At 47.4% G+C, this 12,636-nt stretch overlaps 1 protein-coding gene across 5 annotated transcripts in view; it reads left to right on the forward strand.

The window, feature by feature from the left end:
• The window catches only part of Slc5a11 (solute carrier family 5 member 11), a 74,925-nt gene that overhangs the window by 43,163 nt on the left and 19,126 nt on the right, over positions 1-12,636 (forward strand). For all 5 annotated transcript variants that reach the window (XM_087630806.1, XM_087630835.1, XM_087630789.1 and 2 more), the window contains 3 exon segments: positions 6,064-6,168; positions 7,480-7,585; positions 11,287-11,367. In XM_087630806.1, coding sequence (XP_087486932.1) covers positions 6,064-6,168; positions 7,480-7,585; positions 11,287-11,367 — 292 coding nt within the window.

Genomic DNA, 12,636 nt, shown 5'->3' on the forward strand with positions numbered 1-12,636 from the left:
TGAAAAGTTAAAAAGTAGCCAAGTGGGACACATGGACTCCCCTGTGGAGACTACCAGGAGTCTAAACTAAAGGGGGCTTGGATGGGCAGGGGACCTGGGCCTGCTCGTGAACTCATGCAAAATAAGGGAAAATGGAAAATATCTCAGTTATACCAACAGAATGATGTGTCTGTGTGTGTGTGTATGTGTGTGTGTGTGTGTGTGTGTGTGTGTGTGTATGTGTGCACATGCATGCAAGCTTGTGTGTGTGCATAAGTTCATGTGTACCACAGACTGTGTTTAGGTCAAAGGACACTTTCAGGACCTGGTTCTCTCCTGCCATGTGGCTGGAAGGGTTGGCCTTGGGTTGTCTGATTTGGCCTGTAAGGACCTGCTAAGCAGTAGGTTTTAACTAACCAGACAGGGAAGGAGAAAGGGTGACCAGATTCAGGTTGTTCCTCAGAGCCGAGGGGTGATAGGCAGATGTTCTCAGATGATGGATCCCTTTTTTTTTTCTGGCAAGCAGACAGCAATGTCACATGCTCAGAGGTTGACTATGGGGAGTGGGATGAGGTTGAGAGAGCTGAGGTAACTCAAGCTGATATAACTGTTTGCAGTAGATAAACTATCAGTAGGGTACCTTCAAAGGCAGAGGGGACATCCACGTAAAGCCAGGAAAAGGGACACTTTGAATAGGGCTGTACACTCTTACTGTCTTGTAACAAGATGATGCAGGCCAATGGTACTCTGCCAACCCAGACACACAGGCCCTGGGCTCCATGCCCAGCACCACAAAAGCAGGAAAATTAAATAAAATTCCTGGGATTTTTAAAAAAGACACCCTTTGGCTGGTGTCGAGGAGAGAGTGAACCCACACTGGTAAGTGCCATGGTAGTGAGAACGTAAACCATAAAGGACATAAAGGCAGGTGTGGCAGCACACCATAAACACACAGTCAAGCCGTAAAGCACAAATGTGTTGTGTTGTAAGATGAACACCCATATCCAGATGCAAACCTCTTCTAGATGCTTCTTCCCCTTCAGTCATGGCCGCTCACTTCCTGGCTTCCCTTTGCAGTGGAGTTTAATGCAGTTGACTTGACTCCTTAAAGCCGTGTATGAGAGGAATCGGGATGTGTGCAGCTGACTCTCCTTAGCCATGTAGTGAGCTGAGATGAGAAGCTGTTGAGGTCTAGGGTTGTGGGGTCACTCTAGATCTTGTCACTACCATTCTGTGACTTTTGGGCTTTTAGTTTGTCCTATTGGGCTGTGGGGGACCATGATGCTAATGACACTTTCTTACAGGGTATAAATTTTGGAATTTGCAAATTCAGTTCTGGAAACAAGCTGTTGGGGGAACCTGTTCTGCGCGTGCGTGGGTGCATGTGTGTGTGATACCAGGCATGGAGCCTTGTACAGGCCAGGGACGTATTCTACCACTAAAGATTCACCTAACCATTCACTTAATTACTGAAGTTTTGTATAAACAGATTTCACTTTTACCATAGTCCCATTTATCATCTTTCCTTTCAATGTCTCATTTAAAAATGTCTTTTCCTACTTAGATGTGACAGTTCATGCCTGTTATATTACCGTTCTGGAGGCTGACACAGAAGGATTGCCATGAATCCGAGGCAATCCTAGGCTACATGAGTTCCAGCCCAGTCTAGCCTTCTCCAATCATAACAAAAACAAAAATCCTTACCTACCCCAAGGTCATAAAGATATTTTTTCTGTATTCTGTCTTCTAAACCTTCTCCATTTGCTGTTAACCACCGAGAATTTGTTATTTATTACTTGTGTGTGCACATATGTATGTGCACATGCATGTGTGGGTGAACATGCATATTTAGGCACATGCATATCCAGTCCAGAGTTCAGCCTTGGGTCTTGATTCTCAGGAGTCAAACCTTATTTTTTAAGAGACAAACTCTCACTGAACTCTGAGGCTTAGCAATTCAGCTAGGCTCACTGGCTAGGATCCTTGTCTCTGCTTTCTCTGCATTTTCTTATTTTATTTATTTAATGTATGAATGCACTGCTGCATATACATCTGCAGGCCAGAAGAGGACATCAGATCCCCTTATAGATGGTTGTGAGCCACCATGTGGTTGCTGGGATTTGAACTCAGGACCTCTGGAAGAGCAGTCAGTGCTCTTAACCACTGAGCCATCTCTCCAGCCCTGGCACTGGGATTTCTAAGTGTGTTCACATCTAGGTTTTTACATGGGGTGTGGGGATCAAAGTATGACCCTCTTTTAGCATAGCAAGCATAGACTGGATGCCTCCCCAGCCCTTAGATGTTATTGCATATTTACCATGTTAGAGGACATCAAATACTTCCCATCCTCAGAGACTAACTTTGCATATGAACATGGAGATTGAGCCATAGGCTTCAGGTGCCCACCAAGCAGCCACATGCTCTTCTGCCATTTCCTCTGTACATTCCTCTAGTGACAGTCGTGCATTAAGCTTCATGCAGGGTCATACCCAGGTGCATTGATTTCACAGGAGTAGTGAGGGGTTGCCATGGACATGGATGAGGGGCAGACTGGATTTCATCTGGAGAGAGTTTCTGAGGTTCTCTCTAAAGACTCCACCATCAAGACAGAGTGTATGTATAACCCAATGCAGAGCCACTGTCGGCCAGGGCCCTAAGACCTGGAGTGGTAATCTCTAAGGGTGGCTGTCTTTTGTTCCATTCATCTTGTTTTAGTTAGCTCTTGGGACAGTCTCAGTATGTGGTGACCTTGAATTTGTGATCTCCCTGTCAGGATTATGGATGTGGGCCACCACATCTGGCTGCTGAATTTACTTCTGCCCATCCAGCCAGCACCAACAAGAGGGGTGGTCCCTACTTGGTCCCCTGGTTCCTTATCACTGAATCCAGCTGTGGTTTGAGTCTATACCTGAAGATAGTATTGTGGTCTAGATCCTCTGACTCACTGGGCTATTTCCTGAGTGGCCTGGACTTTAGAATAAGGGTAGCTTTGAGATACAAGCTTATTGTATAGTGTGCTAACGATGCATTCTCCTTCGTTCCCTCCTTCCTGTAGGTAGAAGCTGCAGTTATCCTAGATTGACCCCAGGGTTAACTGATAGTCTACACCAGCAGCCAATGAGAGGAGTTTAGCTCAGGAACCAAGGCCAGATGCAGCTGTCTGTCATTCACAGATTAGATAGTGGTCGCCCGAGTGTCTTCTCTGGCACATTTATCTGAACGAACCGGAGCACCCATTGTGCTCTCAGATTAGGTCTTAGGTCCCACAGCGTACAAGGCTTGCTTCAACCTCTCTGTACAGTATTCCTGACAGAGTCAGAGCTCAGTATAAAACACTTCTGGAAACTTCCTGCTGAGCATCTTTGCAGTAAATAAAAGGACTCCAGCAGGACATCCACGAGAGTCAGCCTTTTGAGAAGAGGTGGACGACAAAGCTTTATTAATCCTACCAACGTATCTATTGCTATATTTATTTTTGGCAATATTTTAACATGAAAAATTCAAATGTGTGTCAACATTTAACTCATCTTGGAACACACCTACTGTCTAGAACATTCTGTCAGATTCTACTATGAATGTATCAGTTTAACTCTTTTGAGACAGGTTTTCACCAGGTAGCCCAGGCTGGCTTTAAACTCATAATCCTCCTGCCTCAGTCTCCTAAATGCTGGGATCACTGCCAAGACTTGTTGTTCCCAAACAGGTCTGGCTCCTCAGCTCACATTGGTTATTTATCTAAACTGTGACACAGTCCTTAAAATTAACGGGAGTGGGGGGGCTTATTTTCACATTTCCAGAGATTTCTGTTAGCTGGGCTTCCTTGTTTTAGACTCATGGCAAGGTAGAAACACGGAGGAGGGGGAAGCGTGGTGGGAAAGGCCATTCACTTCATGGCACCCAGGAAGCAGAGAGTCAGGAAAGGGCTGGTGACAGAATCTATCCCTCAAGGCAGGCCTGCCACAACCTACTTTCTCAATCCAGGCCCCTATCTAGTGCCCTAGTTTCCTAGGGAGCTTCCTAACTTCCTCTACCTTGTGATAATGTCAGCAAGTTATGAATCTATCAACAGATGAATCCATTATTAGGTCAGAGCCCCCGGGATCCAATCACTTCTCTCACTAGATCCATCACCTGGGGACCAAGCCCTCCCCATGTAAGTTTTTGGAAGATGCCGTGAGTCCAAACCATAGCATGGCCTCTCCAAATGTAAGCATGTACTCTGTGAATATCATCATCACCCATCCTTCCTCATCAGTCACCTGGAAACTTGTGGAAGAATGTCTGCTGACCCCAGGTCCCAGAGTAACCGAGAGGGACATTCCATAGCCTTTAGAAACTACAACCCAAATCATGGTTTTCAGTGTCACAACCACCCAGTCCCTGGAGCATCCCACATAGTTGTGACTGCCTCAGCCTCAGCCTCCCATCCCCAATGTCTGGGAGCTGTCAGAACTCAGTGCCTCTTGGACGAAGATGTTCTGTTCCCAGAATCCCTTGCTTCTCATTGAAGGATGGGCAGACAGGGATTCCTGTATTGATTCCAGTGTTGGTTGTGGAGTCAACCACACTGATCCATGGAACAAAACTTTTCTTTCCATTGTCATTCAGGGGTTTTATTTTTCCTTCTCTTCTCTTCTCTTTTCTTTTCTTTTCTTTTCTTTTTTCTTTTGCAACAGAGTCTTACTGAATAACCTTAAACTCACAATCCTCCAGCCTCAGCCTCCTGAATGCTGTGATTGTGAGCATAAACCACCTTGCTTGGTGGATTTTTTCCCCCTTGATTTTTGCAGTGAGCCTTATTTTGTCTTTTAATGGCATGCAATCACTCCGCCTGTTTATGTGGTATGGTCTGGGGCATGCTCGTCTTATCATGGGGCAGAGGGCAAAGTCTCCTGTGCAGCTTGGATGCCCTTAGCACTTCAGCAATGTTATCTCTTGCTCCTCTCTTTAATTTTTTAAAAAAATTATTCTTTGACAATTTCATACATGTATACACCGTGTTATGATCATATACCACATTTCCCCACCCTGGGTCGCCTCGGTGTGTCCCTTACAGCTGCTATCATCATCTCTTCCTCCCCTCCCTCCTCCTCCTGCCCTCCCCTGCTGCCTGTCAGTGCTGCCCATCTGCTCATGGATGCCTTCTCTCCCGCCCACGAGCGGCTCTCCGTAACAGGAAGTTGCTAAAGGAGAACAGATGATACCTGCTATGTTGCTCGATCTCTCCTTTGCTCATTTTTCTGGGTTTCCTTAAATTTGGGACTGATTTCCCACTTATAGTAGTAATTTAAATTTCATTTTCAAGGGTTGAAGTGTAGTTCAGGAATAGAACACTTACCTAAGATACAAGAAGCCCAGAATTCAATTTCTAGCACTGTTTTTTGTTTTTTTTTTAAAATTCTCCGAGCATAGCGGTGCTTCTAGTACTTGGGAGGCATAGGCAGGCTGAGTTGGAAGGTCTACAAAGTGAGTTCCAGGGCAGCCAGGGTTACATAGAGAGACCCTATCTTGAAGTCTCCCCCTCAAAAAAAAATCAAAAATATGAAGTTTTTAGTATCAGGTTAAATAAAAAGGTAAGTTCGCATAAATAGAAAAAAATAAGTTAAAGAAATCCAGCCTACAGCTAAAGTAGGATGGAAAACACCCGCCTCATGTCTGGGGTGGTGAAGTGGCTCAGCTGGGAAAGGGGCTTGCTGCCAAGCCTGGCAACCTGAGTTCGATCCTCAAGCCCTCATGATGGAAGGAGAGATTCAAGCTGTCCTCTGACTTCCACATTTGTGCTGTGGCATGCAATCTTTATATAACACACACACACACACACACACACACACACACACACACACACACACACACACACACCTGAAACACAAAATAGGTGCAGAACCCTCTCTAGACCCAAATGCCTCCACAGTCTGCCCCTTCCCAAGTCCTCTTCCTCCTTATGTTTCCCATGAAGAAGCCCCAAAAGATGTACTCTGTGCTTCTGAGTTCAGTGGGGATGGGAGAGGTGGCAGGGCCGGTGTCCAGGCTGAGAAGGCAAATGCCCAAGGTCATCTGGTGGCTACAAGCTGTCTCAACCCCCAGGTAACCACGATGCCAGAATACCTAAGGCGACGCTTCGGGGGCAGCAGGATCCCCATCACCCTGGCTGTGCTCTACTTGTTCATCTACATCTTCACCAAGATCTCGGTAAGGCGGACACGGGGCCTCACCATGCTGCTCCTGCAGGGTGAGAAGCTAACTGCAGTGCACTGCAGGAGTTTCCTCAGCATCACTTCTCTCTGGGGCAGGTTTGATGTTAGACGGAAGCAGAGAGAGGAGGAGGCAGAAGAATCATGCATAAAGGACAGGCAGAGGCAAGGAATCCCTCCCTTGAGCCACACATCTCAGCATGAATGGAGATCCAAGAACCACCCCCGCTTCCCTACTCTGTGACCTTCCTCCAGATACAGAGAGAGAGTGGTCAGGTCTTAATCAGACGTGCTGAGGACTGCCTGGGCATGCCTCACGCTGACCTTTGGATGGGCTGGTCTCCAGGAAGGTGGCAAACACCAGATATATTGTAACCTCTAGGCATGGACTGCTCAGAAGGATCAGTCCAAGATGTCACCCTGGGGGTGGCGATGTTCTTGTCCCCCAGGACAAGGATGGATGTCTGTCCTGCACGGGCAAAAGAAATCCCATCTAGTACAAACAGCAGCAACTGACTATCCCCGCTGCAGACTCAAGGCTCTCTTTTTAGAATGCTTTCTTATAGTCTGGCACAGGGGGACTGTCATGTTAGGAGCAATTCACTAGTTGGAACGAGAAGCATTGCCTGTCCAGACGGCTAGGCCAACACAAGCCCACCTGGAAGATGCATGAAGTCATGATATGTTAAGGGATGCAACCTGAAGCCCTAGAGATACAGAGTCAATAAAGACTATGAGGTTAACAACTGGCGAGCACTGAAGGGCCTGGTGTACAACTTGCCTAGTGTGGATGATGTGAGAGCCGCACAGGTGGACAAGACCACCTTGGCTGGAACATGCAGGTCACAGTGTGGAGGAGAGTGGGTGGGAAGACAGTAGAAGTAGGGGAGGCCATGAGGTTGTGGCCAGGATACAGCAAAGGTCTCTCAAACTTAACTGCCCACAGGCTTCATTTTGAGCCCCCTCCCTCCAGCTTAGGATGAGATGCATGAGGGAACAATGTGTGTAGCTTTTCTGTATTTGTGAGTTTGGGAGAGAGCCTGGTCATGGGGAGTTGCTGTGAATGCCCATCACAACCCATTCCTTCCTCTTCAATCACTCATCCACTCCCTGGCCCATGTATCCACCCACTCCCCCATCCATCCACCCATCCGTCTATCTGTTCATCTGTCTGTCTGTCCATCCGTCTGTCCATCCATCCATTCATTTGTCCACCCTCCCATCTGTCTGTCCATTCTTCCGTCCATCCATCCACCCACTCCCTAGTCTATCTACCCATCCACTCACTCGTTAACTTCCCATCCTGCAGGTGGACATGTATGCAGGGGCCATCTTCATTCAGCAGTCCTTGCACCTGGATCTGTACCTGGCCATAGTCGGGCTGCTGGCAGTCACAGCTCTGTACACTGTTGCAGGTATCATGGGCCATGGCTGATACTTACTTAGTTGGCGGGAGGGCCAAGGGCCCCCACTTTATCCTGACGCACCAGTGTGCTAAAGCCATTTACTCACTAAACCTCACTCTCACTCCACTGTCCTGAACAATCACACTTTAAAAATCGTTATCCAAGGGAAAGATGATTATTCAATCAGAAAAGGGATTATTTAAAGGCACCACAAATAAGCCAGGTAAGACAGATGGGATCATGCCCATCATCCCAACACCCGGGAGGCTGAGGCAGGAGGCCAGACTGGCTATGTAGCAAGACCCTGTTTCAATAAACACAAATCTTCCCACAGTCTCGCAATCTTTTCCTACTCATGTGCCCAGAAGGACTAGTAGAGAGACGACTAAGTGCCAAGCATGTGAATCCACATGTATGATACAGAGCTGGGCAATGTGAAGCTGGTTTGGGAGCCTAAGTTTAGACGGCTTCATCCATTTCCTCTTAAATGTATGTTCAAGTAGTGCCTGGCAATGGGAGGCTTTCAAGTAGCTGGTTTTTGTGTTTTGTTTTTTGCTTGACTAGTCTCCTGTTTATCTACTCTGGCTTCTCCCTGGTCTGCCTCCTCTTGGTGTAATTCATTCCACAAATATATGTGTACCTACACACACTCACGTGTGTGGATCACCTGTGTGCCATTTGCTGTAGAAAACTGGGCATGGAAACAGACCTGTGAAACAAAAGTCTCTACCGTAAAGCTGGCTGTGTTGCCTCAGGCCTATAATCCTAGAACTTGGGGGCCTGGGACAGGAGTTCAAGGACAGCCTGGGCTATACAGAGACCCTGTCTCTCCAGAACACCTCTCCCATACCAAAAGAAAACTATTGAAACCAAATTAACAACATAACCACACACACACACACACACACACACACACCTTCTAGTGGCTATGAGGAAACAAATCAAATCATGAACAAAGAAATGAACTGTCAGTGTCAGAGTATATTATTACACTTGATAAATGCTATGAAGGGTGACTAAGGAGCTGGGGAAGCTCTTTTTTTTTTATTTTTTTATTTTTTGGTTCTTTTTTTCCGGAGCTGGGGACCGAACCCAGGGCCTTGCCCTTGATAGGCAAGCGCTTTACCACTGAGCTAAATCCCCAACCCTGGGGAAGCTCTTTTAAAGGAGCTTTTAAGAGGGAGGGCTCTTTAAAAACACAGGAGAGTCAGCCAAGGGCTCTCAAAGTTGATCTTTTAACCAAATCTAAATAACATGGGAAGTGTGGAGAGTTCCGAGCGAGCAGAGGGGAAGATAGCTGAAGAGGCTGTGGGATGAGAACACACATCCCCCATCAGTGGAGCAGCAAGGCGTAAGTGACAATGACAGTGTGCCCATATCCACTGAGCTTCAGGGAGTGCTATTAGAAGGCTTTCCCAGAACAGGACTGCAGTGGCTCTGAGGAGGCAGCTAGGAGGCAGGGAAGAGACTAGCACTTTGGAGGACAAAAACAACAAAAACCTTGCTCCAGGGGTTGGGGATTTAGCTCAGTGGTAGAGGCTTCAAGTGCAAGGCCCTGGGTTCGGTCCCCAGATCGGGGGTGGGGGTGGGGGTGGGAGGATGGGGGGTGGGGGGTGGGGGTAGGGGTGGGGATGTGGGGGAGTGGGGATGTGGGGGGGTGGGGGGTGGGGGTGGGGGGTGGGGGTGGGGGTGGGGGTGGGGGTGGGGAGGGGGTGGGGGACACAACTTGCTCCAAGGGTCAGAGAGCACCACCCCACAGGAGGCTCTAATGGGGAGGGGAGGGGACTCAATGCACACAGAGGTCCCTAATGCAGAAAGACTACTGGAAGCCACGTGCTCAGAGCCGGAGGGGCGTGATCTAATTATCGTGTTCGTTTCATTTTTGTCACGGTCAGTTCATCTCGGAGTTCCTTGAATGGAGGAGTCTGTCTCCTCTTTGGAGGGCAGGAACAGGCCTCTTAGTGGCACACAGAGCCTGGTGTCACCAGATATTCAGTGACCAACTAAATAGAATGGCACCTTGGTCTGGAAAAGAGAAGGCCTCAGTGGGTACCAAACTGGCATAGAAATAAGATGGACTCAGCAGGCTATGAGCTCTCGTGACTCCTGCCTCACTTGAGAGAACAGCAGAAAGCTTGTGTGGGATTGTAAGCCAGGTCTCCCATCACTTGGGAGAGGGCTCTATTACTGCTGATCAGGAAGGGGACGGTAAGGACCCCACACCCTTCTACATGCTTTTGTTAATTGCCCAGCAGTTTGTTCTCTGGTAAACACATTTGTAGGAGGTAACAGGTCAGTGTTCCTTTCCCCTAACAGAGGGCGACACCCAGAGGAGGCTGGAGCCATTGCTTTGTCTACACATTTATGGAGTTGTGAACCCACCAAGAGTTTTTTGAGAGGGCAAATTCAATGAGAATCCTCTTAGGCCACTGTGATGGTGTTAAGCCCAGGTGGTTTGTTTTAAATAGCTAGAACTCACATTCTTTTTCCAATCTTAAAAATAAAGGTTTTAGGTCAGAGACATGGCTCAGGGGATAAGGGTTCTTGCCACCAAACCTGTCAGCCTGAGCCCAGTGCCTAGAACCCACACGGCAGAAAAGAACTGAGTCCCTCAAGCTGTCTTCTGACCTCCATGCATGAATCATGCCATGTGTGTGCGCACACAAGTAAATGTAACAAAATATTTAAAAATAAAGTACAACTCTTGAAAATAATTTTCACTAATGACGTAGATGCTCCCGGAGAGAGGCAGAGGGCAGCAGGGCATATGTATAAGCAGAATGAAGCTGTGGTAAACAGGGAGGGGCCAGGCTGATGTGGGGAAGAAGGAAAGGAGAACTAACTAATTTTGTTTGAATATTCCCATAATGGAACTTAAAATTTAGCACGCTAAGCCAAATTTTTAATAAAAAAAAAGGGAGGGGGAATGTTCATTGTGCAAGCCCCACTTTCTGTGTGAGTGAGGAACTGCTGTGTAACAAGTACCCACGTGTCCTGTAGCAAGGCGTCCACACGCCTTGTGGGGCTGAAACAATGGCCAGTTTGTCCCGTACGTGCATTAGTTACCTGGGTGGACGATTTGATGGTTTCACACGGTTTGTGGAACTATACCTCAGTGTCAGCTGGAATGGCTGGGTGAAACATGGCCTCCCTCCCTCACGTGGTGGGTGTTAGCTCAGGCTGTTGGGAGCAGCTTCCGCTCCATTGAGGTAAGTGGGACTGAGGACTGAACCCAGGGTTCCCTAAGTGCCCTCTGCCTTGAGTTCCTTCCAGCCCCCTTGTTTTGGAACATGGTCTTATGTTTCCTAGCCTAGTCACGAGCAAGTGCAGTCTCTTCTGCCTCCACCTCCCACATTCCAGGATTCCGGGTGTGAGGTACCACAGTGCCTGAGGCTTCTTAAAGCGTGCTATTCTCAGGACAACAAAGTCCCAGGGCTCCTAGAGGGAAGGAAGGTGTGGAGTCCCATGCAAGCTTCATCCTACTTTTTTGATCACTGCAAGTCACAGAAGTAGAGGAATCACTGGGAACTGAAGGGAGTGGAAGCTGAAGCAACGCTGTGAAATATCCACAGCACAGGGAGGACCTGCTGAGGTAGCCATCCAGGAGGCTCCGCAGTCCTGAGAGGTCTGTGGGATCTCCACTTGGCTCCTCTAACCCAGAGTAATCCTCCTGTGGAGTGCCTGACCCTAACCTGTGCTCTTCCCTACAGGAGGTCTGGCTGCTGTTATCTACACAGACGCTCTGCAGACTGTTATCATGCTTATAGGAGCCTTCATCCTGATGGGCTACAGTAAGTGCGGAGCTCTGTCCTCATTTCTGTCCTCATTACTGTCCTCATTACTGTGATAAGTAAACCCAGAGATCAGGAAGCGTACTTAGTTACTACCTGCTCTCTTTCCTATTCCATCATATGTGTGCGCGTGTGTGTGCATGTGTGTGTGTGTATGTGTGTGTGTGTATGTGAGAGAGAGAGAGGGAGAGAGAGAGGAGGGATATCACCTATATGTTTGTATGTGTGCGTGCAACATCACACTTCTTCTTCAGTTACTCTCCTCCACCTTAATGCTTTGAGCCCTGAGCTCACTGATTTGCTTACACTGGCTGACTGGTCAACTCTGGAATCACTGGTCTGCCCCTCCCCCAAGCTTATAGCTCTGTGCAGCTCCCACATGGCCACTGACAAGCCATGTCCCCAGCTCTGGAATTGACTATTTTTCTTTTTTAAAACATTATAAATTTATTAAAATATTATTATTATTTAAAATTTCTTTTTAAAATAATATTTTTAAAATATTAAATTAAAATATTATTATGTCGCATTTTCCTCTCCCTTTCCTCCCTCCAACCCTTCCTATGTGGCTCCCCCACTCCCTCTCAAACTGATGGTCTCCTTCTTTGAGTACTGTTATGACACATAAAGGAGTATAGAAGTACAACCTGCTGAGTCTTGTTTTGTCGCTTGTAGGTGTACTATTTCAGAGCTGGCCAGTTTGCAGTGGATAGAGAATGAATTGACTATTTTTCAAAATGAAAAACGGACAATTCTCTTCTGATACTGGTATCGATAAACGATTACATAAGTGAATGAAAGAAAGGGAGCCGTCAGGCCTTGACAGACAGTGATGCTTTTGACCTTTTGAGATTTGGACTCGGAAGAGCAGGACAGCAGAACAGTGCTTTCATGTTCTCTGCCCATGTCACTGTATCATACAACATATCAAAGCACATGGCATTCAGACGCACGTCCATGTAAAACTCAGAACAGTGACATCGGAGATCTTCATTATTCTGCGTGTGCGTGTGTGTGTGTGTGTGTGTGTGTGTGTGTGTGTGTGTGTTTTGCATGCACATGCATGTATGTATGCATATTTGCTTGTGCGAGGGCACACAGGTGGGTGTGTGTACTTGCGTGTGGAGGTCCAAGGTTGACTTCGGTGTCTTGTGCCTTCAACTCTCCACACAAACCCACCAATTCTAGTATGGCTAGTCAGTTTGCTGTGGAGACTCCATCTCTGCTTACGACATGCTGAGATTACGGGTGGCTTGTCACAACTAGTTC

Source organism: Rattus norvegicus, chromosome 1, assembly GCF_021556685.1.
Source record: "Rattus norvegicus strain SHRSP/BbbUtx chromosome 1, alternate assembly SHRSP_T2T, whole genome shotgun sequence".
In the NCBI taxonomy this organism is placed as follows: Eukaryota; Metazoa; Chordata; class Mammalia; order Rodentia; family Muridae; genus Rattus; species Rattus norvegicus.